Source organism: Fundulus heteroclitus, chromosome 10 (assembly GCF_011125445.2).
Source record: "Fundulus heteroclitus isolate FHET01 chromosome 10, MU-UCD_Fhet_4.1, whole genome shotgun sequence".
Classification (NCBI taxonomy): Eukaryota; Metazoa; Chordata; class Actinopteri; order Cyprinodontiformes; family Fundulidae; genus Fundulus; species Fundulus heteroclitus.
In genome coordinates, this window is record NC_046370.1 from 4,269,792 (window position 1) to 4,294,086 (window position 24,295).

At 37.6% G+C, this 24,295-nt stretch overlaps 1 protein-coding gene across 3 annotated transcripts in view; it reads right to left on the minus strand.

Annotated features, from left to right (window-relative positions):
* The window catches only part of LOC105939409 (protocadherin-15), a gene marked incomplete at its 5' end in the record, with an annotated part of 197,740 nt that overhangs the window by 120,376 nt on the left and 53,069 nt on the right, over nucleotides 1-24,295 (minus strand). For all 3 annotated transcript variants that reach the window (XM_036141816.1, XM_036141815.1, XM_036141814.1), the window contains 6 exon segments: nucleotides 4,325-4,437; nucleotides 6,105-6,245; nucleotides 11,784-11,900; nucleotides 17,156-17,392; nucleotides 19,769-19,954; nucleotides 20,089-20,208. In XM_036141816.1, coding sequence (XP_035997709.1) covers nucleotides 4,325-4,437; nucleotides 6,105-6,245; nucleotides 11,784-11,900; nucleotides 17,156-17,392; nucleotides 19,769-19,954; nucleotides 20,089-20,208 — 914 coding nt within the window.

Below are 24,295 nucleotides of genomic sequence, written 5' to 3' on the forward strand. Positions count from 1 at the left end.
AGTAATGTTTGCATGAAATGTGGACAAATGACTTGAAAGAGTGAACATGTAAAATGAAATGAGCTGATTCCCAGTGGTTAATTTGCCATTATTCCTCAGTGCAGTGCATTTGCAAGTATAAAAAGTAAAAGTATAATTTAATTATAATTCAAGTAAAAACCCCTGATCTGATCAGTTTCTAAAACAGTAAAAATGCTGCAAACCCTTAACTAACACCAAAGGAGTTTCTTTAAAGTCAACATTTTGTCTTCTTTGTAAGATTCTAAAAGCGTCTTACATTTTGGACTGACAATATTTGTGTCTTTAGTTGACACCACACATTTTCAGATTTAGTTTTTCTCTCATCTTGAGCTTCGTAGCACTCACCTGAGGGTTTTGGTTCATTGCTATTTCCACTATTTTTCACATTGTGTGCTTTTGCCGCATGCTGTGTAGCTTTTGTTTGTTACTGTCAGGCTGTTAGAAATCACCATGGATAATTCTTGTCTTGTTGTTTCATAAAATATGGAGAAACATCCGGTTTTAGCACTGATGTTCCATGTTTTCTGCAAATGATGATGACGGTCGTTGCTCTGATTTTTTGTCCATGTCTGTATTTTTGTACTACGAGATATCCCCTTGTAACCTCTAGTTCAACCTGATTTTTTCTTTGAATGGTATGGCGCTCAACTTATAAAAATTCAGATTTTTTTTTTCTATTGCAAAAACTTGCCATTTCCCATGGGGTGTGAACACTTTTTTTTATATCTACAGTAGGTATAGCAGTAGATTCTTCCATGTGTTTGGTTGGTATATGAGGCAGCTGGATTAAACACTTCCTTGACCAAAGCCTGGTGTCTCAAATAATATTGCCACTACAGAATGCAACCATAATTTATTTTACCGTTTGCTTTTGCTTTTCACACCCTAAACATCCCATAACTACTGCCAACGAATGACTAGTTGCTGGGCATTTAACATGGTGACAAATGCTACGTGTCCTTAGCATCATTCACTACAATTACTGAGCTGAAGGGTTGCAATAAATGGATAACAAGCAACCCCATGACTCTTTGAAAGATAATAAATTACCTTTGAAAGTTGCAAAGGCTACTTTTCTATGTTCCTGTAGCACCTAGTTGTGCTGTATTACAAAGGCTGTCTTGTTATTCGCTCAAACAGCAGCTCCAAATTTAGTTATTGCAGTGTTAGCTTTTTATTTTATGTATTTCTCTATCATGGTGATACGGCTGACAGCATTATATTAAAATCTTTGCTTGGATTATCTTTTGTTGAATGAAAAATGCTGCTGCTTGTGTAAAGTTAATGGTGATCCAAGTTGCTATGCCCTTAAACCATGACTTCCTGTGCAAACGGCTGCACTAGCTGTAAAAGGATTAACAATTACTGCAAAAATTAAAACTGAAATGATTCGCTTGAATGCAGAATGAAGTATAAGAACATTAAGATGCGTAGCTAAACAGAGATTCAAATAAAGGAGTGAAAATGCACAATGAGACGTACAGAAACATATAAAGAAGAAACACCACCCACAGAAGGAGATATTTACACTTCACAAGCATAAAATAATAATGAAAAAACACATAAAATTTGTTATGCTTTTGAACTATGAATGTGTCTTTTTTTTGGGTCATGAGTGGAGTAATGATCAAAAGAGAAGAAATAAAACACAAAGGTCCTACATACTGAACTCTCACACAAACATGCCCACACACTTTTCCCCTGGCTTACAGCTATATTTCATATTCATAAAGATAGCATCTCTCTGACACCTCTATGTTGCTCTTGAAGCCAGGGAGATTTTAATGCTGCTTTGTGTTTAACAGGGCTCCTGAAAGGGCTGTATTCACAAAACAGGCTCATTTGCTTTAACTAAACAGCTGTTGGGAAATCAGAATGGATCAAATGAAAACTGCTATGATAAAGTGCATATCAAATTTTTTTTTGATTTGTCTGCTCCAGAAGATGTCACGGAGGCCCTTTTTATCAGAGACAGATGACAACTAGTTTGTATCAAAGTGAGTGGAAGTCAGAGCAAATACCTACATGGCATGTGATGGAGGAAGGCTTGAAAAGTGAAGATACAGAATACCTCAAAACAAACACGCGTATATATATATATATATATATATATATATATATATATATATATATATATATATATATATATATATATATATATATATATATATATATATTCTCTGTAATGTGATATGATATATACTCCCCCAGACAAGCAAAGTATATTGAAACAGGCATCACTAAAGAAAATAACCATATACAGAATGGTGCTCATCATAAGTACAATAACTCAGACCAATTTCATTCTGTGAAAACTAAAGACTGAAGATAAAGACAGTGGTCCAACTTTACATCTGCACCTAAGTACAGACGAGAAAACCTGAGGTGATCCCATGGCCTTCTGAAACCAATCGCTAACTGAAACAGACTGGGAGGGAGTATGGAGGGTGGGATTTAGTGTTGAAGTTTCTGCACAGGCTTAGAGTGTCATAAATTATTAGTTATGGGGTCTGTGACATGTAATTGCTGAGGCTGTTGACAGTACAAAGCAAACACTGAATGGAATATTCTCACACTAGCATTATTGTGGTGTTTTTTACATCTGGGGATGATGATGATTTTGTACCATTTTTGTTAACTCACTCCATGCTTAAAAACACGCTGGTCAAAGTATCAATTTCAAACAGACTAGTTTGTGTCACTTGGACACTGACTAAATCACTGTTAACAAGCTGTGTCCCAAGTTTCGTCCTCTTTTGTTTTAACAAGGCCTCCCTTGCCAACTTTCCTAAACTCCAGAAAAGTTATTTTTGAATACAGGTCAGGAAAATTTTACAGCCTCGGCCTGAATGGTAGCGCTGCATTGTGTCACATTACAATCACATACAAACTTGTGCATTATATATATATATATATATATATATATATATATATATATATATATATATATATATATATATATATATATATATATATATGTGACAGCTTTGAAGATCTAGAGAATGACATTTTTAATTGTTTAATCTTTATTGTCTAATCTTTATTATTTATTTATTTATTTAATTTGGTTAACCACAGTCAAAATGTATGGAGAGATGTAAAATTAGGTTTAAGTCTGGACTTTGACTTGGCCATCCCATTCTTGCTGTGGCTGTGTGTTTAGAGTTGTTATCCAGCTGGAAAGTTGATCCGTACGTTTCCTTTCAGGGTTGACCAACATTTATCTCCATCCATCCATCTTCTCATTAACTCAGCATTTATACAGACCAACACAAGGTGAAGGATCTCCTCTACAGCATGTCACCACCATGCCTTCTTCTAACCACTCTTCCACAAAGGCCACAGTTGTGAAGTGTACACCTAGTCCTGTCCTTATGACATATTTTCCCTCTCGAGGTGTGGATCTCTACAGTTCCTCCAGTTAACCAGGGGCTTCTCTGATTAATACTCTCCTTGCTCCACTTGTCGCTGTTTGTCACTTTTTCCCCAAACTTGGGATATTGTTTCATAAACTTGCCCTATTTTGAGCTTCTCCACAACTTTATCCCTGACAGGTCTTCATGATGCTATTTTTTTCTCTCTAATGTATTTTCTCAAACTTCTAAAGACTTCACAGAACAGTTGTATGAAAGATCAAATTACACACAGGTGGACTCTATTTACTAAATCTTGTGACTTCTACAGGCCGTTGGTAGCACTGGGTCTTATTTAGTGTTATCAAAGTAATGGGGACTCCATACATGTATGCCATACCACAGACCTTCTTTGCATGCTTTTATGTGTAACCATGTATTACTTTTCTTACACTTCATAATCATACAATTTGTGTTGGTCTGTCACATAAAATCCCAAAGAAAACAAACTGCAGTTTTTTTTTTCCGTTATGTGACAAAACGTGGAAATGTTTAAGGGGTGGGAATACTTTTGCAATGAATTGTAATACCATAAGCTGATATCTAGATATCAGCTTATGGTATCTGTTTGCGTTTGATCCTCAAGAGGAGAGTAAACAATAAAGTGCTCCAGGTGTCTTTTCATCAGCCCGTATCTGTGATTTTAATTCCATGCTTATTGATTCAGTTTAACAACATTTCACAAGAAAAACGAATTCTTTAAAACGAAACGGTGCACCGTTCAAAGCTGCTCAAATGTTACGTTGTTTTTTTTCCCCCAGTTAAGTTTGTGTAATTGAGATTTATGTTCTTCTCTTTCCACCGATGTGCTTCTCGCTAAACAGCTCCTGCATAAAACATTCAGATGACAAGAAATCGCTCGCCGTGTGTTGGCGTGTGTGAGAGCGTACCTGTATTCTTCTTGAGTGAACACGGGAATAACAGAGGGCTGGAGGACTGTGATTTCAACGAGAGTCGTGTTCTCTTTCACAGGCTCACCATAATCATAGGCCACCACCACCAGCTGTTAGAGACACATGCAGATAAAGACAGAGAGGGTTATCGCTGCATAATCCCATCTGAAATATGGCTGTTAGCTGCTGCTGCTAATCCTGTTTACATATACAATAGCAATTCACTATGATTTAAGATTTGCATAACCCAAGAGAGGCAAAAAAGAGCTAGAAATGAAGAGAAGACGAGATTTTTTTATGCAATCAGAGAGAAATTATTCATTTGTTAATTGGAGAACCCAAAGGGCAGGTTTCCCCCAGGCATATCTATTTTTCTGCTTGCTTAGACTTTCTTCTTGTTTATTCAATTGGTGGTAACTCATGTTAAAAAGACCCAAAGGAGAGAGGCTGACTAAAAAAAATCAACATAAAGTCTATCTGTACTTGATTCAGTCAGATCTGCTTTACTTTAACATTGCATTTTTTTAATTTATTTCTATTGTTCTTAACTCATTAACCTTTTAGGATGAAGTACTTATTTTATGTGGTGGTTAAAAGCTGCTCTCGTTACAACTTATACAGCCTGCAGGGAAAAACCAGACACCGTTAGGAAAGTACACTATACATTTTATACATTTTCAGTAAAAGTTTGTCAAAGCTGTGTCTTGATTTGCTTTTAGTTCAGTCATGATCCACCATGGAACTGTCTTTGTATCTGGAGAAAACAAGGTAAAATGATTCCCCTTAGTGACATCTTCAGAGAAAACTGAATGGCTTGTGGTGTTAATTTATGGTCAGTCAAAAGTTGAAGTTATAATGGCTTAAAGGCATGCAGCTGAAGAGAAAGAACAAAAAATGCACAAGAACCTTCATTTTTATTTTTACAGTTTACTGGGATTTCTTAAAAGAGGTGCTTTGTAGAAATTAGTCCTAAACCAAAGGAAAACACAAACCCTTCTGTCCACTGATCATGTCTGAATTATAGAACAGTCTTAATGCATTAATCTTAAAACAAGCAAGTCATATCAAGATATTGCAAGGAACACAAAAACATGGTCAAATTTCACTCCCTGAATAAAAGCTACACAACGCATTACAAAAGTATGCACACCTCTTTAAAGCTTTATATTTTGTTATTTTACAACTGTCAATGTCTAGAGATTTTAGGAGATAGACCAACACAAAGTAGTGTATAACTGTAATGTGGGAGTGTTTAGGGTAACAACAGAACCCCCAAGCGTAATGCTGCCACTCCGGTGTTGCACGTGGGCCAAACGATGAATTTGGTGTCACATGGCCAGAATATTTTCTTCTATATGTTTGCTGAGTTCGTTACGTGGCTTGGAGTGATCTGCAAGCAATGCGTTAAATTCATTTCTTTCTACATGTCAACATTATTTCCACCCTTCCATAAAGGCCTGGTTTATGAAGGAAAATATCCTGAAGTCTGAGGTTATGATGTGACAAAATGTAAAATTCAAGGGGTGGGAATACTGTTGCTGGCCACGTGTTATGTTAAAAATATTATCTTTGTACTGCACATTAACACAGAAATAAAACGCAAAGAAACTGATATATAAATCTGAATAGTTTCTGCTTGCGACTGATCACATTCCTACCTATAGAAGCACATCGAGAAAGATCTGCTGATGGCTCCATTTCCCTTCAACAAACTTTTTTTCTAATAAATCCAACCATTTGAACCATTTTTTACTAAAGTGACAGTCTATATACTTACACTGAACTTTAAGTTGGGTTCCTCGTTAAGATTTACTCTGGTTACCACATGACCTTTCTGTTCATCTACATCGAATATACTAGCAGAGTATGGATATGCCTTCGGGTCCACCTTGTAGCGAACTTGACCTGCTGGGGTATCCTACAGAGAAGATAAACCAGAGCAGACATTATCAATCAAGTGTAAAATTGTAATGGATTTAGCAGCAGAGAATGAACTACCTTTTATGTTTATCAGAAAGAATTATCATTGAAACACAATCTAGCATTGAAATTGAAATGGCTTCAGCAGTAGAGATAAATGTCACACTATATTCCTAATTTGAATACTAATGATGGAAAATGAACACACACACACACACACACACACACACACACACACACACACACACACACACACACACACAAATATCATTTTGGACATCTGGGTTTAAATAGTCATAAATTAAACTCTAAAGTGCTACAGGTGATAAGCAGCCAATAGGAACAAGTAATTTTAAGCAAAACAGTAGTAAACATAATGATTTCCATGTCTTCTGATATTGTTTTTGAGAATACAATAATTTACACACACAATAAAAAATTGAAAGAGGGAAATTATCAGTTGCCTTTTATCATATCACTGGCAGTTCACAAATTTTTACTTTGTGAAGCAGTTTAGAGAGGTCTACAGAAGTTCTTGAGAGAAATTTGTGAGAATTCAAAAATTCAAACCAAGACAGAAATTTAAATAGCCTGCATTAAAAAGAAAAGGAAAGGAAAGGTTACTTTATTTATTTCTTGTTAGCTCTACCAAGTAAATGTTTAACAGTGTTTGATTACCAAGGCTACAAAAAAGTTAGGCTGGATTTGAATTAAGGTGAGAGCTTTTAAATGCCTGAACAAAATTATTTTTCCTTCTTTACCGGTGTACCCTTTTTCAGAGTCCTGAATAAGATTGATCTCATTTGCAGCAGCAAAATACTGTACACTGTTATGCTAATATGTGTGTAAATTCTCAGTTATACTGGCTTAAATGGGAGGCAACCAGACTATGGATACGGCCCTGGACAGTGAGGGGTGGGTTGTTGACTGCATCTGACTTAGAATGCGCCTCGGAGGATGGGGCTCCATGTCCTTAAAAACAGCAGTGCACCAACTGCAGATTGCTCAAGTACGAGCCACCAGAACTGACAAAGACTCATGGATAGGTGTCGAAACGTTCTCAGAAAGAACTGAACAAAAGCTTGATTGCCTCTGATTTAAGTCTGTTTTCTGTAACATTTTACTACAGCTCTTGGTAGGTATATGGGGGGGGGGGGGTCTTTTCATAAAGAATTGTTTTTTTCTCAGAAGGTCAGTGAATTCTACAATGGTACCATAATAGGATGAAATCTGTACAAAAAGTCCAGCCCTCACTGCTTCTGTATAGTTAACTATTAGTGTATAATACAAAGTGGAAGCCTTAGGGAATAAGAACTACTCACAACACGCTGATCACCTAAATTCAAGAAGGGAGTTCGCCAAAAAAAATTACACCCAGTGCACAGAGGTCACCAACTCTCTGTAGATACCATAGACATGTGAAAAATGGCATTAAAAACATCAGCTATACTGTAAAAGGAGAGAGAGTCTCCTCGGCTACTCCCCCTTTTTCAGGGGTCGCCACAGCAAGTCATTGCAACTTGCACTTAGACTTGGCAGAGTTTTTCCACTCGATGCCCTTCCTGATGCAACCGGGAATCAAACCTAGGTCCCCGAATAAAAGTCATAGACTTAATCCTCTACCCCACGTGTTAAACTTGAGGCTTGTGAGCCTCGAGTTTGACAGGCCCGTCAAGGCAATTTATCTGGCCCTCAAGAGCCAAAAAGGCATATCATGTCATATAGTAGAGACAGATATCCTTTTAAATTGTATAAAGTTAGTAAAAATGTGCCTCCTGTAGTGAATGTTAAACTGTGTAGTAACAGTGTCCTGCTACTAGATGTCACAACACATTAAAACAACCCAGAAATGTCCAAAGAAAAAAATGCAGAATGATGAGAATTTGAAGTGCAGCTCATCCCAATATCAATCTTTTTCTGCATATAAACTGTATAAACTGATACCCCCGCTCTAGGCCATGGAGGGACTTACCATCACTTGTATTTTAGAACAAGCTTGAAATAAATTGCGAGTTATTAAATACTTTATTAAATGGCCAACATCATGCAAAATCAACCTTTTAGAACTTATAACTATGTTGTAATAATATTCTTTATCAAAATCATGGTCAAAGTGGTGTTTTGCTTTATTCATGCATGTCTGTGTAATCCTTGTGAATTCCGCTCTCTGAGCAGCAGCCCCTCCCTCTCCTGGAAAACAAGCGGCAGTGGTGTTCACAGCTAAAAGTAAGCTTCACAAACTCATACTCCACAAACGAAAGCTTTAGCTTTGCCAACGTTAAACCGATGATAAATGAGAAAACTTAGCAAGATAACGGTAACCGATAACCACTCTCACTCAGTCTTTGTCATATGTCTTCAGGCAAAAAGTGCTGCACGCACACACTGCATATGTTTGAGGGGATAGCTCTTTTAGTTCAGGATAATAAATGAGTTTAAACTAACTTAGGCATGGCAGTGGAAGCATGTGAGAATAATTAATCTTCCAACTATCCCCCTGTGCCCACGCAGTGGCATTTAAAAAAAACAAAAAAAACCGCTGTGTGAGTGTGGGATGGAAGCCAATGCTGCCTGTTCTAGCGAGAGAAACAAGTAACCAACTACTACTTCTATTATTACTTCTATCTTGTTAACAATATAAATTAACAAGCCCAAAGTCACGTATATTAAACAGACGTGGCAACACTGCTGGAAGACTGGAACACAGGGCAGGACTGGGCGGTCCCTGTTGTCATCAGACTCTTTAAAACAATGGGCAATAAATCATGACTAAATTGGTTTAATCACTTGTGTGGAAATAGTTTTTTTCTATTTTATACATGCTGGTTAAATGTCCCTAGAGGGTTGCCATAGCCGTGGCACCTAGTATTTTGTATAGAAGTGTTTGAGGAAGAAAGTGTCCCGCTGGGCTATGCCGGGACCCAAAAGTCCAGCTTTGAATTCGATCTCCTTCCACCTCATGAGCTGCCGGTAACAAATCCAGAAAGCTTGGTTATAATACTAAATATACGGTTGCAGTCACAGTAGCACACTATTTACAGAAAAAAGGTGGATCCTGGCAACTTCCTGAGCAATGGGAGTTGATGACATCATAACCAGAAGAAGAAAATAATAGGCCGTGCTCCGATGGCCCAGGGGTAGTGAGCATGACCCATATATGGAGGCTTTAGTCCTCAAAGCGGGTTTGATTCCGGGCTGGGGTCTTTTACTGCATATCTTCTCCCCTCACTTAGGCCCCCCTTCCTGTTAGCCTACTTTGTGAAAACAAGCCACTACTGCCATAAAGACCCAGAAAAAGAAAAATCTGTATATAGCTATTAATGGTGTTTTTTTTTTAAACAATATCACAATGGGCGAAAAGTTTCTGTTTTTGGATCAGCGCGACTGTGCCCACCACTGACAAATGGCCATCGCATTTCTACATTGAGCGGTAACTACCTGTCCCCTCCAGGAAATACCTACCCCCCCCGTCGAGTATATAACATGCCCACTTTCGTCAACCAGCAAGCAGTGATGTGAGGCAGAGCCAGAATGTTTTTGATCAACGTTGAGACAAAGTGACTCTTTTGGCACCTAATCTGCACAGTGAACCCACTGCTGATTTTTTTTAGCTTTAGATATGTTGCAAAAATGTGTTTTCAGCTGCAAAAGGTCTCTGATTTTGTTCAACCTTCCTAAAGAAGAACCTAATCACCAGAAGTGGTTGTATTTTTATTATTGGGAGCACGCTAGCTTGTGTTTGTCTGTGACCATCCCTTCACTGATGTCTGCTTGGTGAACCTCTGGGAGATTCATTCTTAAAACTACTGTGATTCCTACAGTAAAATAATCTAAAGGAATAGGTCAGAGTAAATCAAACCGCTTGGTAAATTGTAACAATAATGTTGTGTTCGAGATGCATGCTGTAGCAGCTCTAGGGCGAAGTCATGAAATGAGCAGCATCCACACGGGGAGAGGCGGCGTCGCAGTGAAGGCAAGCGTCTTTCTTCCGGGTTGGAAAAATAGCACCAGAAAACAACTAATATTTCATAACAAATTCATACTGTATTGCAAAAGGCAATATTTCATCACATTTATGCCCATAGTTGACTTTGGAAGGCTTAAAAACCTGAAAAAAAACTATTTGTTTAGGTGGTGTATTTGTGTCACTGGGAAACTTTGTTTATGTAAAAATTCTAATAATTATTTTTTTTTGTTATTTACTTTCTCATTTTTCTCTCAGAGTACAAAATGATTAGGGAAGGCATTCCAGTCCCAGAGTAAACTTACTGACACAAAGACAAATTGGCCTTGTATGATTTTGATCAGACAGCAATTAACTGCAATGCTGTAGTACTCAATAATAAGAGCTTTATCACAGGTAATTAGAGGAATTAAAGGTTACTCAATAATAGTGAAAGATTAAGGGTTGCAACTTCATTATTTTGAAATAATTTTAAAAATCATGCACTTCATGGACACTTGAGGAGAGAAAAGATGACTTTTGTTTGCCTAAGAATAATTTTCTGTGAAACAATATTGGTTTGATAGCAGTACTTCAGTTGTGTAACAGTATTGCAGGGCTGCTTTGTTAAACATCTCTATTAAGCATTTCATTACAAAACTGTTTAAAGTGAGTAATACCTAACAACATTTCAAAAGCATTTGTGCTTCTGAAGTAAAATTTGAATCTGCAGGGAATAAACAACATATATACCCAGAAATATATTTATAGGAGTCTGAAAAAACCGCTATTTAGTACCTGGTTTGAGCCCTGGGGAATACTTTTAAAGCATAAAACCTGGAGAGTATAATGATGTTTTTTGGCTCAACAGAATCTACTTTGATGCTTCTACCTGCACTCTGAATCAATTCAGCTGATGAAAGAGGACAGCAAGCACATAATTCAAAGGAAGTGAAGCTTTTAAAGAGGTTTATGGCGAAACATTGCAGGAGACGATTTTGCTTGCAGATGTGAAAATAAAAAAAAAGAAGAAGTTCAGAGCCTCTTGAGCGGTAATGCAAAGTAAGGATCTTTTGTGTTTATGTCTTGCCATCTTCAAAACATTTATTCATCAGGTGAATTTGAAAACTCACCAAGTGGCTGTTTTAGGGATCCTATAAAAAGAGGGCTCTTTTTCCACAAAGAAATGCACAATTCACGTCTGTGTTTAAACAAGAGATTGTGCAAATCAGCAAAGTTAATTTCAAATAATGTGTTCCGACCCCTCTAACGGCACGTTGCCATCTTTTGAAGCTCTGCACCAAATTTAAAATTACTCCGACTCCACACTCTAAAGTGTTCATTTTACAAGCCAGTAAATCAGCACATATTATAAAAGATGCTTTGAATTTAAAACTAGGGTAAAAAGAGTCACCGCTGAGCAGAGGGAAAAGGGAGTAAAGCTCCAAAGAGAAAAGGAATGCAGATTCCAAACACACTCTCACGGACTGAAGATGAGCATCATTATCACATATCATTCCATTCCGATGCACAATTTCAGGAGCAAGAGGAGGAAAATAGTTTGATTAAATGTGAGCAGCTGCAAACGCTCACCGCAGGGTCAGAGTCGTTGGCCATCACCGTGGTTACAATGGTTCCCTTGACAGCGTTAGGGGCAACCATGCCTCTGTAGATGGGCTGGCTGAATGCTGGAGAGAAGTCATTCATGTCCTGGAAAGAGATTTGAGGGAAATAACTCAGCAGCGTAAGCAAACTGGGCCCGACGGGTCACACATGTTAATATTAAGAATGGCAACATAGTGAACTTTAACTTTGGCACATTTTTTTAATTCTGGTTACCCAATGTCTGAGCTGCATCTCATAATGTAGAAACCCCCCCCCCTGAGAACAACCATCTTTCAACCATCACCAAATCATCTAGTCAGATAGGGCCAGGATTTCCCTTTTTGGCCTACAAGTAAAACATTTGTGGTGGTAAAAATAACACTCCACATCGCCTCCAACACACCATCCAAAAAAAAAGAGAAAGGAAATGAAGAAGGACAGCTTGGAGCTATAGCAGACAGATCTCAAAGTATGGCACTTATTTCCTCTGAGGGAAGTGTTTCTCATTTGACTGCAAATATGCTGCATTGTCAGTCAGACCTGTTCAAACAAATTCAAATCAGCACAAGGTATCCTGAGATAGGATAGCTGTGACTGGAACATTAGCGGCAGATACAGTTTGTATACTGGTGGCTCGGTTGGTGGTTGTCTTTGATCCATTTGGTCTTTCTCCTTTCAGACACACTGACTTAAGGCTGCTACATACTCCAAGAGAACGGTAACAACTTGTCTCGTTCCTGCAGCCAATGCCGTCATTTTGATCTCTCAGCCCTGTCTTGGAGGGTCTACCTGCTTTGTCTTGACACAACGTCTGGGCATAACTTTTATTTTTCTCATGGGGTGTCCGACTACTGTACTGTCATTGAACAGGATTTAGATGGCCGTGTTTGGGTTGGTGAAGCGGAAACGTCTCTAGCATCTGTCGAACTGCCGTCACGCAGTTCAGTTCATCTCTGGTGGTTTAAGGGCTTGAAGATGCTACTTCCGCTCACTTGAAGTGGTTACTCTATAAATCATCCTAGCAGGGCAGCCCCGCCCCCGTAGCACCGTACGTCCCCGGTGCTCGCAGTCTTTCAAATTAGCGCCAGAGCTCACGGTGAGCTATTATGTGGCCCCTTAGCTTTCAGCTCTCTGCATGCTCCATGCCCAGCCCCCACCGCCTGATCTTCAGTGACGTGGGGCTGAGTTCTGCAGCTGAGTCTCTCGTGCAGTATGATTTGACAGAGCCACAACAAGCTTTTATCGTGTTCTTCCCACCACGACAATGTAACAAAAACTCTTTGTTCTCATGGAGTGTGTAACAAGCTTTACAGCTATACGGCTTGCCCAAGGACACCGACTGAGATGGTAGGAGTGGGGAATCGAACCAACAACCCGCCAGTTACAGGAGTACCTCCCAAACTCTGCGCGGATGTCGTCGTTTGACTATTAAATGAATCAAATCAGCAAATCAGACAATAGGTCAAAGACATAATTACTTTTAGTTGTTGCTTAGTGTTAGCTTGTGTCCACTAAAGAACGGACTCCAGTACCAAAACATATTAGCATCAACTCTCCGCTAGGCCAGAGGGGGAAAAAAAAAATACATATGGAGCTTAAGGCAAGCTTGTTGAAACCAATAATAAAGAAAACTGTTGTGAGAATCCTGTTCAAGGAGTTAGTGTGGATTATAATGAGCCTAATTTAAGACAAGAACAATAAGATCACTTGTTGAAGATTTTCAAGCAGTCGGGTTAGCAGTAGAATAACACAAGCTTAATGTCACCCAGTTCGCTGCTGTTTGTTTTTGGAGCATTCACCCATCATTTGGTGGAAGTAGGTCAGTCTAACATAGTTTCTTTCACTGACATTTTCAGCTGAATTCATCAACACAGTTTCAAAGGCATTTTATAAATGCTGCCACATATTTTAATTTTCACCAATGCCATTTTAAAAATTTGGTCTGGAACAGTGGAACTCCTGTTTGCATTTGCATCTAAAAGTACCAATCAGAGCTTAGAAATGTCAATCAGCATTGTAAAGAACACTGCATGATTTAGAAAGACTGGTAAAAATAACCGACTATAGAGATTGTGAGACAAGAAACATTAGTAATGTCTGTACTGCAATTCATTATAGAAATTCAGAATACATTTTACTGAAATATCTTTTCAATAGCATGGCTCCATTATGGTTGTCTTGCTATAAAAAAAATTCTATAATTTTTTACAGAGTCAGTAAAGAACTTGCTGCAGCACTGGAAACATGTTATTGGTACAACTCAGATTATTTCAATGACATTTACATTCAATGTATGTTTATTCATTATTACTATCACTTTGCGTGTTTTATTGTGCTGAAATGCAGCTAATAGAATGTTAATGTTAATATTTCTTACTATCTTCTACAGTTGTTCCAATTATTGACCAATTCTGTTTACATCTATATAGAGATGAAACTATATGTTTAAATACATAGTATAAAAAGACAACTATTTTTTTCTTACTGACATCCAATCAGACCAAATTCTTCCTGTAGGAGATCAGTTGGAATTACCAAGATTATTTACAATTAGTCAACGCTAAAATATTAGGAGAGCGTATTTATTTTTTAAACGATGTTACAGACAATGTTACATTACAGATTTACATCAACTAAAAAATAGAGAGACGTCACCTTTTATTCTTACTATCCATGTGCTTTCACTTGGTAAAATTATTAGACGGCCTGATGATGGTCGTACTCTGCTCTATTCATTCATTAACTCTGATAAATTGAATTACATACACAAGGTTTTCTTTAGGACATGATGGGATGAATAACAATTTTTGACAACTAAACTCAGACAAAACTAAAACAATTGTTTTTGGGATTGAACACCCTGGATATTCAATATCACATAATGGTTTCCCTAAATGGCATTTTTTAGGTTTTCAGTACCAGTGCAAGAAACTTTGGAACGTAACCAGTCCTTTTACATGGCCATAAAACCCATCAAATTATTTTCATAATCAGGATCTCCCTTCTATTCATTGAAAAGCCTGATCTAAAATGCCTCTGTGAGAGATTTACACACAAGTTAAAAGATTTAGCTTTTGTAAATTCATTTTATCTCTGCCTTATGTAAAGAAACCCAATGTTTTATATTTTCCCAAGAGAGCACTTCTTTCTCAGATGGCTGAGAAGGAAGCAGAGCTCTCAGTTATTGGACTCTTCACTTGTGGAAGCAGCCTCCAGTTTTAATTAGGAAAATAGATACAGTGTCCACTGTCCCCTACGCTTTCTTCATGGTGTAAGAATCCAGTGACGTCAAGATTAAATGCAATCTACTGGGCTTCTGAGATCTTATTTTCCCCCCTAACGGACCTGAATTTTTAATCTTTCGAAATACAATTTCATTATGCTCTTATTGAGCTGTATGGATGGAAAATGACAATGAGGTTGACTGTAATCAGTGCTATTACATTTGAATTGTCCCTGTTGGTTTTACATAAAATGGCCTGAAGTTATGTTTGTTTTAGCTCAATACTGAGGAAGAAGAAAACATTTTTCAAGAATGCTTTATCTGTAAAGGTGTTGCGGATAGTAATGAATGTCTGGATGTATAAGCGGTCTGTTTAAAAATACCAGTTGTTGATTGGACGCAACCTTAAACATGTGAAGAAAAAAAAAATCAAGCAAGTCCTCTGGACAAGTTCTTCCTTGTTGAAACATTTCGTCTCTTCTCCAAGAGGCTTCTTCAGTCTAAAGAGTTAGAGGTAAGGCTGAGTTTGCCTGAAACTCCCCAGACTGAATAAGTTTCTTGGAGAAGAGAAGACACGTTTCAACAAAGAAGAACCTACTTCATTTTTTAAATCATTTTTCTACCTGGATTACGAGATGCATCAGGACACTTAAACATGTGCTTATACAATCTGCAAAATACATTTGTAAATCAGTGTTTTCTGTGTTTATGTAGTGTACACTGAACTTCTTTACTTGTCAAACTTTAATGTCACATATTGGGATTTTACGCGATCAACCAACACAACGTAATGTACAATTGTGAAGAAGAAATAAAATGACACGTCGTTTTCAACAACTTCGAGGAAACACCAAAAATATTGGAGAGGTTTGGCATGCAGTTGTGTTCAGCATCCCTTAATCAATACTTTGAAGGATTATCCTGTGTGGATTAGAGCTGCAGGTCTTCTGGGATGTGTCTTCACCAGCTTTGCACACATAGCAATAAAGATTTTTGCCCAGTCATCTTTGCAAAACAACTCCGTCAGATAGCAAGGGAGTTGTCTGTGAACATAGTTTTCAAATCTTGCTACAAATTCCCAGTTGGGCCGTTCTATCGCTTGGATACTGTCTGCTTTGACCTAATCAATGTTCTTGCTTGTTTGCAGTTTTTGTGTTTTTGTGCCTGTGAAAAACCATAAAAGCTATAAAAAAAAAACTATACATATTGCACAAAAAATAAAATATTACACATACAGTAAAACAGAACCCCAGGTTCTATTGGTCCTAAATGTCAGTGACCTGAACGGCTTCTTCGAGAGAAGCAGGCTACATAGTCTGGGGGTAAAATGTGTCTGCAACTATTTTCCGTGCTCTGCTCATCCATCAACCCTTTTTCTATGATACCGCCACCAGCATCTTTCATCTTGACGACTGTGTGTTTGGACGATGTGTGGTGTTAGTTTTTTTCCACGGAGAGCTTTGCACCTGGGATGGCCATGCTGGGAAATTGTTTTAGCTGCTGGAGGAACAGATTCATTGGGTGGAAAGCAGCAGGCAAACTAATTGACAACACCTGAGCTGCACCTTCAGTCCCTGTATAGAAAGGGCTGATTGCTGGGCAGCAAAGCGGCTCATCTCTCCCACGTCTACCATTGTTGTGACCTATCCACAGCGACGATTTTCATTTTGTCAAGCACTTTACTGTTAGTTTGTTATCGTCTTTAAAGCTAATTTTTGCACACTGTACCCTTATGTCAAAAGTTTTCCAACAAACATTCATTTAACCCTCATTAAAAAAAGTTATTCTTCTTGACATTTCACATTCCTGGAATGCAAAATGAAAAATCTTTCCCGTTCCACCAGAGCTGCTTGTCGGTCCAGCTCCTCCAGAGGTACCATTTCAAAACATAGAAAAGTAAAATACTTCAGAAAAATGTCTAGATGATTCTATTTTGTCATATTGCAACAATAAACTGCTTAAAGGGGTCTGAATACTTGGGCAAGACTCTGTATAACCTACTTTCATTTTCAACACTGTTTCCAGTGCCTTATAGTTACTTGCCATTTTGTGCTTCTGCCTAAAAAAAGTGGAAAAATAGAGAAAACATGCGAGAGACCCCCCCCTCCCACACACACACACACACACACACACTCACCAGTATTCTGACAGTAACCAAGGCAAGCCCAGGAGGCATGGTTCCCTCTATGTCCACAGCTTCCACAGTGAAAGTGTACTTGGGTTCAGGAGTGGCCAGAGCTTCATAGTCCAGCACCTTGAGCACAGACAGCTCCCCCGTCATGGGGTCAATGCGAAAAAGCTGCATTATCTCAGGATCCAGGCCTTCAGCTCTGATTCGATATGTGAGGTTGGAGGTGAGGTCAGCATCTATTGCCTTCAGAAAAAAGAAAATAAAGAAGGTTGAATCACCGCTGTGCGTTGTAGTTTATTTATTTATTTTTTTGGCAAGTTACATTTTAAAACAGTGTTTTCATTAAGCTCCGTGTTGAGGTGATATATTCACTGTGCCTGTAGCAGTAACCTTTAATGTTCTGGTGGTCCACTGGTGGTCCATGTCGTATTTCTTCTTCTACTTTCTTTCTTTCTTTTTTTGCAGGTATTTAAATAGGGCTGCTTTAGGGAACCCTGCCCTTTTCAATTCTCCATCCTTCAACAACTCTCACAGTAATTTTGACTTTTATGACATCTCCAGTGCTGCCACGAATATGAAATGTAAGCACTTTGGTGATTTCAAAGAAAATTTAAGAGAGCGACTCAAAGTAACATTATTATGAGTTTTATGGACTAGATTTATGACTTGGAGGGTTTGGATTGAATCAGAACATTAATCTTCAGCTGCCTTATTTTGAATATTAAGCAGCTGAAAATATTTGTGTTGGATTGTTTGGAGCAGCTTTTAGCCAAAGTAAAACCGTATTAGAAAACTAGATAAGTTAAGAAAACCGCTACAAATTATTTTTAAAACAAGCATTTTTCAGACGGTAGATTGGTCTATAAAGACTGCAGCTATGTTAAATAAATGTTTATGTCATTTATATCAAAGCAACATGAAAAGCAGAAGCACTGGTACATCCCTGTGAGAGGAGCATTATCAAACACATTTCCATTTATATAAATTTCCATATCATACCAACGTCATTTATAAAGTGCTTTAAAACAACCAACACTGAAACAAAGTGCTGCAAATAACTGCAAACTATAAATAGAAAAATATGGTAATGGCAATAGATTAAAACACAATAAAACAATTTAAAGCAGCACCATGTAACATTTAGCCACTAGAGGCACTAGACCTGTAACTTATAGGTTTAGTGCCCCTGAAGGCCACTAGCAACACTGCACTGTTGCAAATTAAACAGTCTCTCTCCGTATTTTGGAATCTGATAACAGATCACTTTGGACGAGCAGATTGAGAAGTGATGTAGTTACTTGGGAAGACGAGGCCACATTCACCGCTCTAGATTAAATACTACATCAGAGAACCAAGAATTGGAAAACTCGGCTTTTTAAACCTGCCAGGAACATTTTGGCTAACACATTTTAGAAGTTGTTTTTCTCACTAATATACTGTTGGGAAAATGACTCACTGATCTCCTGAAACTGTGAACTTCTGACAGATTGGACAGCCCAGACAGCCAACTGTTAAAACTGTGCTGAAAGATTACAGGTCTATCTGAATAAATTTAAATATTTTAGAAAAGTTTATTTATTTCAGTAACTAAATGAAGAAAGTGAAACTCATTTTTATACTCATAATGCACTGAGATATTTCAAATACTTATTTTACTATTTTTTAATACGTAAGTGGAATGAAAACCCCAAATTCAATTTCATTGAAAATTACATTTTAATCCAGAAATATTATTTTTTACAGCCTATGCAGTTACAGGGAAGACTGCTGGCTTGGATAGTTGTCCAGCAGATAGCCCTTGGCACCATCAACAAGAATTTAAGCTACAAAAGGCTTTTGGTGTGGCAGCTGTCTGTTCAGAGAGTATTGTTTGGAAATTAACTGAAAGTTAGGCGGAGAAAAAAAAGTGTTGTCAGGAAAAGTTGCACAAGCAACTGCAGCTTTGTTGGGATTGTGAAGCAAAATCCACTATTTCATTTTACAGGAGTCTCCAAAGGTGTGGAATGTGACTGGAGTCAGTGTTTCAAAAGCGAAGCTGTAATCAAGGAAATATTGGAGCACTCAAGCTTACATTACTGACGACCTTAAAAGAGATGCTGATTGAATCTTCTGGCAGAAGTTTGCATCTGCTCACAATGTAAAAAAAAAGGGACCGATTTATGGTTTAATGGCATTGGCATTACAGTGTTAGATTGGCCAACAAACTGACCTGACCCAAACCATTTATTGACTCCATGGAATGTTGTCTAGACTAGACAAACCAAGCCCAGCAATGCTAATGTGTTAAAATCCAGTAAAAAAGCAGCCTGGCCTGACTCAGCATGTACCAAAGGCTGATTGCTGCACTGATGCAGTAATTCATACAATACCTGGACATACTTTTTAAGATATTACTGCATTTGAAATCCATTTCTGGTTATATCAAAGTTTTTTTGTATTTCAATTAGTAGAAAGCCTAATATCCAACAATTAACATAAACACATGAAGTATATCACTTTATGTTTAATGAGTCAATGTAATGGAATTTAAGCACTGAAATAAGTACAACTTTTAATCTTATTCTAATTGGTACACTTGTACGTAAACAATAGATTTTCCTAGTCTATCCAGAGACCCACCTTTAATTGTAGTATGACAGTGTCCTTTGGGCTGTTTTCAGGTAGGCTGACATTGTAAGATTGTTGGGTGAATATTGGGCTGTTGTCGTCCACATCCAAAACGGTCACAGAGAGAGTAAGTCTGGATCGCCGAGGGTCCACTGCACCATCCAATGCTTCAACAACCAGGGAATAGTGTCCTGTCACCTTCGAGGTCACAGAAAGGCATAAAGGAAAAATTAACATTGCACCTACAAAAAATTATCTAGTGACATCTTTGCCGCTAGTTATGTTGACTCCAATAATCATTGAATCTTAATAAATCTGTGACTTCCTCTGACCTCTCTGTCCAGCGGCGCTGCAGTCCTGATGACTCCGCTGGCATTGATGGAAAACAGCGTCTGATGGTTGACAAGCCTATAATGGACCTGACCGCTTGCTCCCAGATCTGGATCTGTTGCCTATAGCAAGTCACAGGCAAAAAAAAAATAAAATATTAACAGAGAGAAGTGAATCAGCAGTTTTGAAAAGCTCAAAAACTCTTTTACTTAATCAGGATAAAAAAGGTTAGTTTTATAAAGTCAGAATGACAGAACAAAGCAGAGTTGAAATATAATTTGCAGGGATTTATCAAATCCCTGGAAGAAATTATTCTTTCATTTTGCACTTTTTCTGTGACATCGGCTGCAATAGAAGCACCAAAAAATGATCAATTGAACCAAGTTCTAGCTGGTCTTTCCATTAATTCTTCAACTATGTTTTTCAAACATGTTTGTCAAAAAAGCAACACAGTTCCTTCCTGGTAAAAATGGAAGAAATGTTTATTTTGATGACTTATTACATAAGTAGTAATGTGTTGCTTTACATTAGAATAATAAAACTACCACTTTAGGGAATTTACTGCCATTCCAACAGGAAAGTTTCTTTGCTTCATCAGACTCGGCTTGACTTTCACTTGTCTTTAGTTTATTGCATTACATTAGAAACCAAGGAAACAGCTATCTGAAAACATTTTGCTTTCTTTTTACAACGCCTTCCTGCTTAATTGGAATTAATTATTTACATCTTCAGAATGCTGCACAGCTGATAAGGAGACTATTGGTGGAATGAGGTTTGAGGAGTCAGGAGGTTTAATGCTTTGCAAATTTGTGTGACTTGGCCTTTCAAAGTGACAACAGAATGTGTTGCCACCACGAAAAAGCTAATTAAAGTCTGAGATCTTAGTTAAAGTTATCTATTAGCACAAACATCTGCTTTACGTCTGTTTTACTGTCTAACTGCACTTAAAGGAGATAATAGACTAAACTTAATTAAGTAGCAAAATGCTCTTGTTATTTTACTTCAGAGGTTTTTCAGTTTTTCGATGTAAATACTCATCCACACAGTTCCGATCAGTTTAAACGTACTAATTTTTTGGCTGGTTTTCAAATAGTTACACAACAAAAAACTTTGATGAAGTGCATTGACAAGATTGAATGTATAGGGTATCTTTTTCTCTAATACACAGAGGAAAGTAATTATCCATACAGTCCAAAACATATGCAAACACCACCACTAATATTGAGTTAACTTTTCGTTAGCACATTGCAGCGCAAGCACACCACTGACTGGATATTTTACCCTTTACTGTCTTAAATGTACTTACCTTGGTAGTTATTTCTTCTTATATAGAACAATAAGACGTAAATACATCATTTTGTTTGCTGTTTACAAGATGTTAAATTAATAAGAGATTGCTGGATGTAGCACAAAAAATAGATTGTAAAACATCGATGCAATTTTGCAACATTAGGTGTAGCTGTCAATTGCAGTAATTAAGAACATCTTCCAGTCTCAGGTTCATAGAGTATTTTACTGATGTTGCAATTGCTTAACAGGACATGTTTCTGTATAATTTACTCTGGTCTATCTTCACACCGGTGGGCCCTTGAGAGTTACAGAGCTAATAGGTTTTAGCCAAGGCTGACTGTTAGGGGTTAAATACTGCTTAATACTGTAAAATCATTATGGGATTATGATTCTTAGTATGTACAGATTATGCATCAACGGTATCTCGGCTGCAAATAAAGCAGAACCAGTTTTAGCAGATTTTGTAAAAACTGTCTGAAAGGACTCTTCTCAAAACATTTAAGCTTTTAAACATAGCTTTTGCAGTTCCTAGTTGAAATGGTTGAAACAGTTCCAGGTTTCAACCATGTAGCTCAGAGGTCTGCAACCAGAGGCTCCAGAGCCACATGTGGCTCTTTAGACCCTACTCTGTAGCTCTTTGAGCAAAATTTATTAAGGAACTGAACAATGTTTTGAAATGTAAAGTAATTAAAAAAGTCACTTTTGTCAAGTTTCCTTGGGTTTTTTTCATGCAATATGTTCATATAATCTTTCTTTTGTGGTTGTAAATAAATTTTGTTTAGCTGTACAGAAGGCGAAAAATGGTTCTTAGGATTGTAAAGGTTGAGTTAGGGTTCACCATGGATTTAGGTGAAGTAAAATAATTTGGAGATATTCCACCTTCGGCATTAACTGATACACTGTGTGATACTGTATCACTGGCAGCAAAAGAGATTCTGAGCATGATGCTACCAGGACCTTGCCTGACTTTTTGGACTAGTATACACAGGTTTAAAAGCCTCACCTTGCTTGGGTCAATAGCTCTTCGTGTCATTATGACCGAGTAGTTCAACAATTTTCCATTCTTAGTGTAAAATCTTTTAAAAGGACATATTTGGCTTATCCACACTGCAAAACTCAGTTGAACTTGGATGTCTGGCTGGAACAATAGGTCCCTTCTCGGCTGATAACCTGTCGACGTTAATGGTGATTACCTGTAGGCAATGACGCTCGAGTTTAACGTCAAGTTTATGAAAGGCTTAAGATTTGATAGTTCCCCGGATGTTCTTTTAAATCGTGACCATTTTCCTTTCATCTGAGAGCGGTAGTTAGGATCAGATGGACCCAGCGTAGTGTGCAAGCAATCTAATGATCCCAAACTCACATCAAAATTGGTTTTGGATTAGAAAAAGCAGGCCAACATTAAGCTTTTGGAATAACTCCAATCTCAACTCTATTAAAAATGCATAGACAATGTTTAAAAGCAGAGCCTGTGACAGGATACCAGATATTTTAAATGAGCTCCACTTCTGCCAAGAAGGGTGGTCAGGCATCCAGCTAAAATTAAGACAAAGGATTTTTAATGGCCACAACAAGCATGTGGTTGAAGTGTAACCTAATAAAGGCCATTTAACCAGACGTCCATGTGTGTTTATGTATAAATCTGAGCCAATACATATCATTTTGACACCGTGAATCAGAGAAATTACACAATAAATCCAGAAACATGCAGCCAAAATTCCTGATAAAGTGGGTAAAGACGTCCTTCAAAGTTCAACGTTAACATGACGATATCTGAATGCATATTTTCAATAAATAACTGAACTCATATCTGACATAAGATGACAATATGTAAAATATGAAGAATAGGGAAAGAAAACACATGTAGTCTTTTGCTGAGGTTTTATCTTTAGTGTTTCAACCTTAATCTTTAGTCTGCCCTTCACTGATGAGCCTATTCTGCATGTTGAGCTTTTTTTTTTATGCTTCGCGTAAGGTTAATGCAGACAAGCAAAAATAATCAAATACTTATTTCCAAAAAGAAAAAGGCAGGTGCAGAATGCAGCTGGTGGATGTCCTAAATGGGCTGGTGGGTGTTTGCAGGGGCGTGATCATTATGCTCCCATATATTCTGCTTCTGTTTACCCATGCAGAACACACTAAGCTCAACTGACCTAGCCTGGAGGAGAATATAGGGCAAGGACACACAAGCAGCAAAATATGCCAAATATTTCTTCCCTGTCACTTTAGAGTACTCTAATTATTTGCATGGTTTATGATTATACAGTTAAAACATTACAAACTCCAATACACACGTTATATTACTGTCTAACCTATAAGCAACTACACATAAAGGTGTTAGCCCGTTGCACAGCAAATACCATCTTATCTAACAAGGTGAACACATTATATTTATACTTTGTTGATAATCACTTAATCACTACAGCTGCATTGTCACCCGCTCTTTTTATATGATTAAACGTTTTTAAAGTTTGTGACATACAACAAGAGGTCTGCAGCCAGTGGATGTGTTACCTGACAGATAAAGATTTCACCCAGAATACATTTATAATCACTACTCTGTCATCTGTGTACCACCTTTTTAATGCACTTTCCTGCAACTACTCACAAATTTTAAGTTTCAGTCGGACAGAACATAAAAGATTTTGGGCTCTTTATCTTTCCTCCCCTCTTTTCCCATCATTTCACTTTTTTTCACCAGAAGATCCGGAGTTATCTTACAGCAAAAGCTACACTTCCACAAAGTTAATGAGGCGGTACTTTCAATTTTAACCTGATAAGAAAATGTGGCAAAATGTCCTCCTTTCCCTTTTGTTGCACTTCTTTAATCTGACTATCCTTCTGTAACTGTTCTGCAGTCAAACGCGGATTTGCTCTGCACATAGTATTCTTCAAGTAGTAAAATAAGGTGGAGAGAAA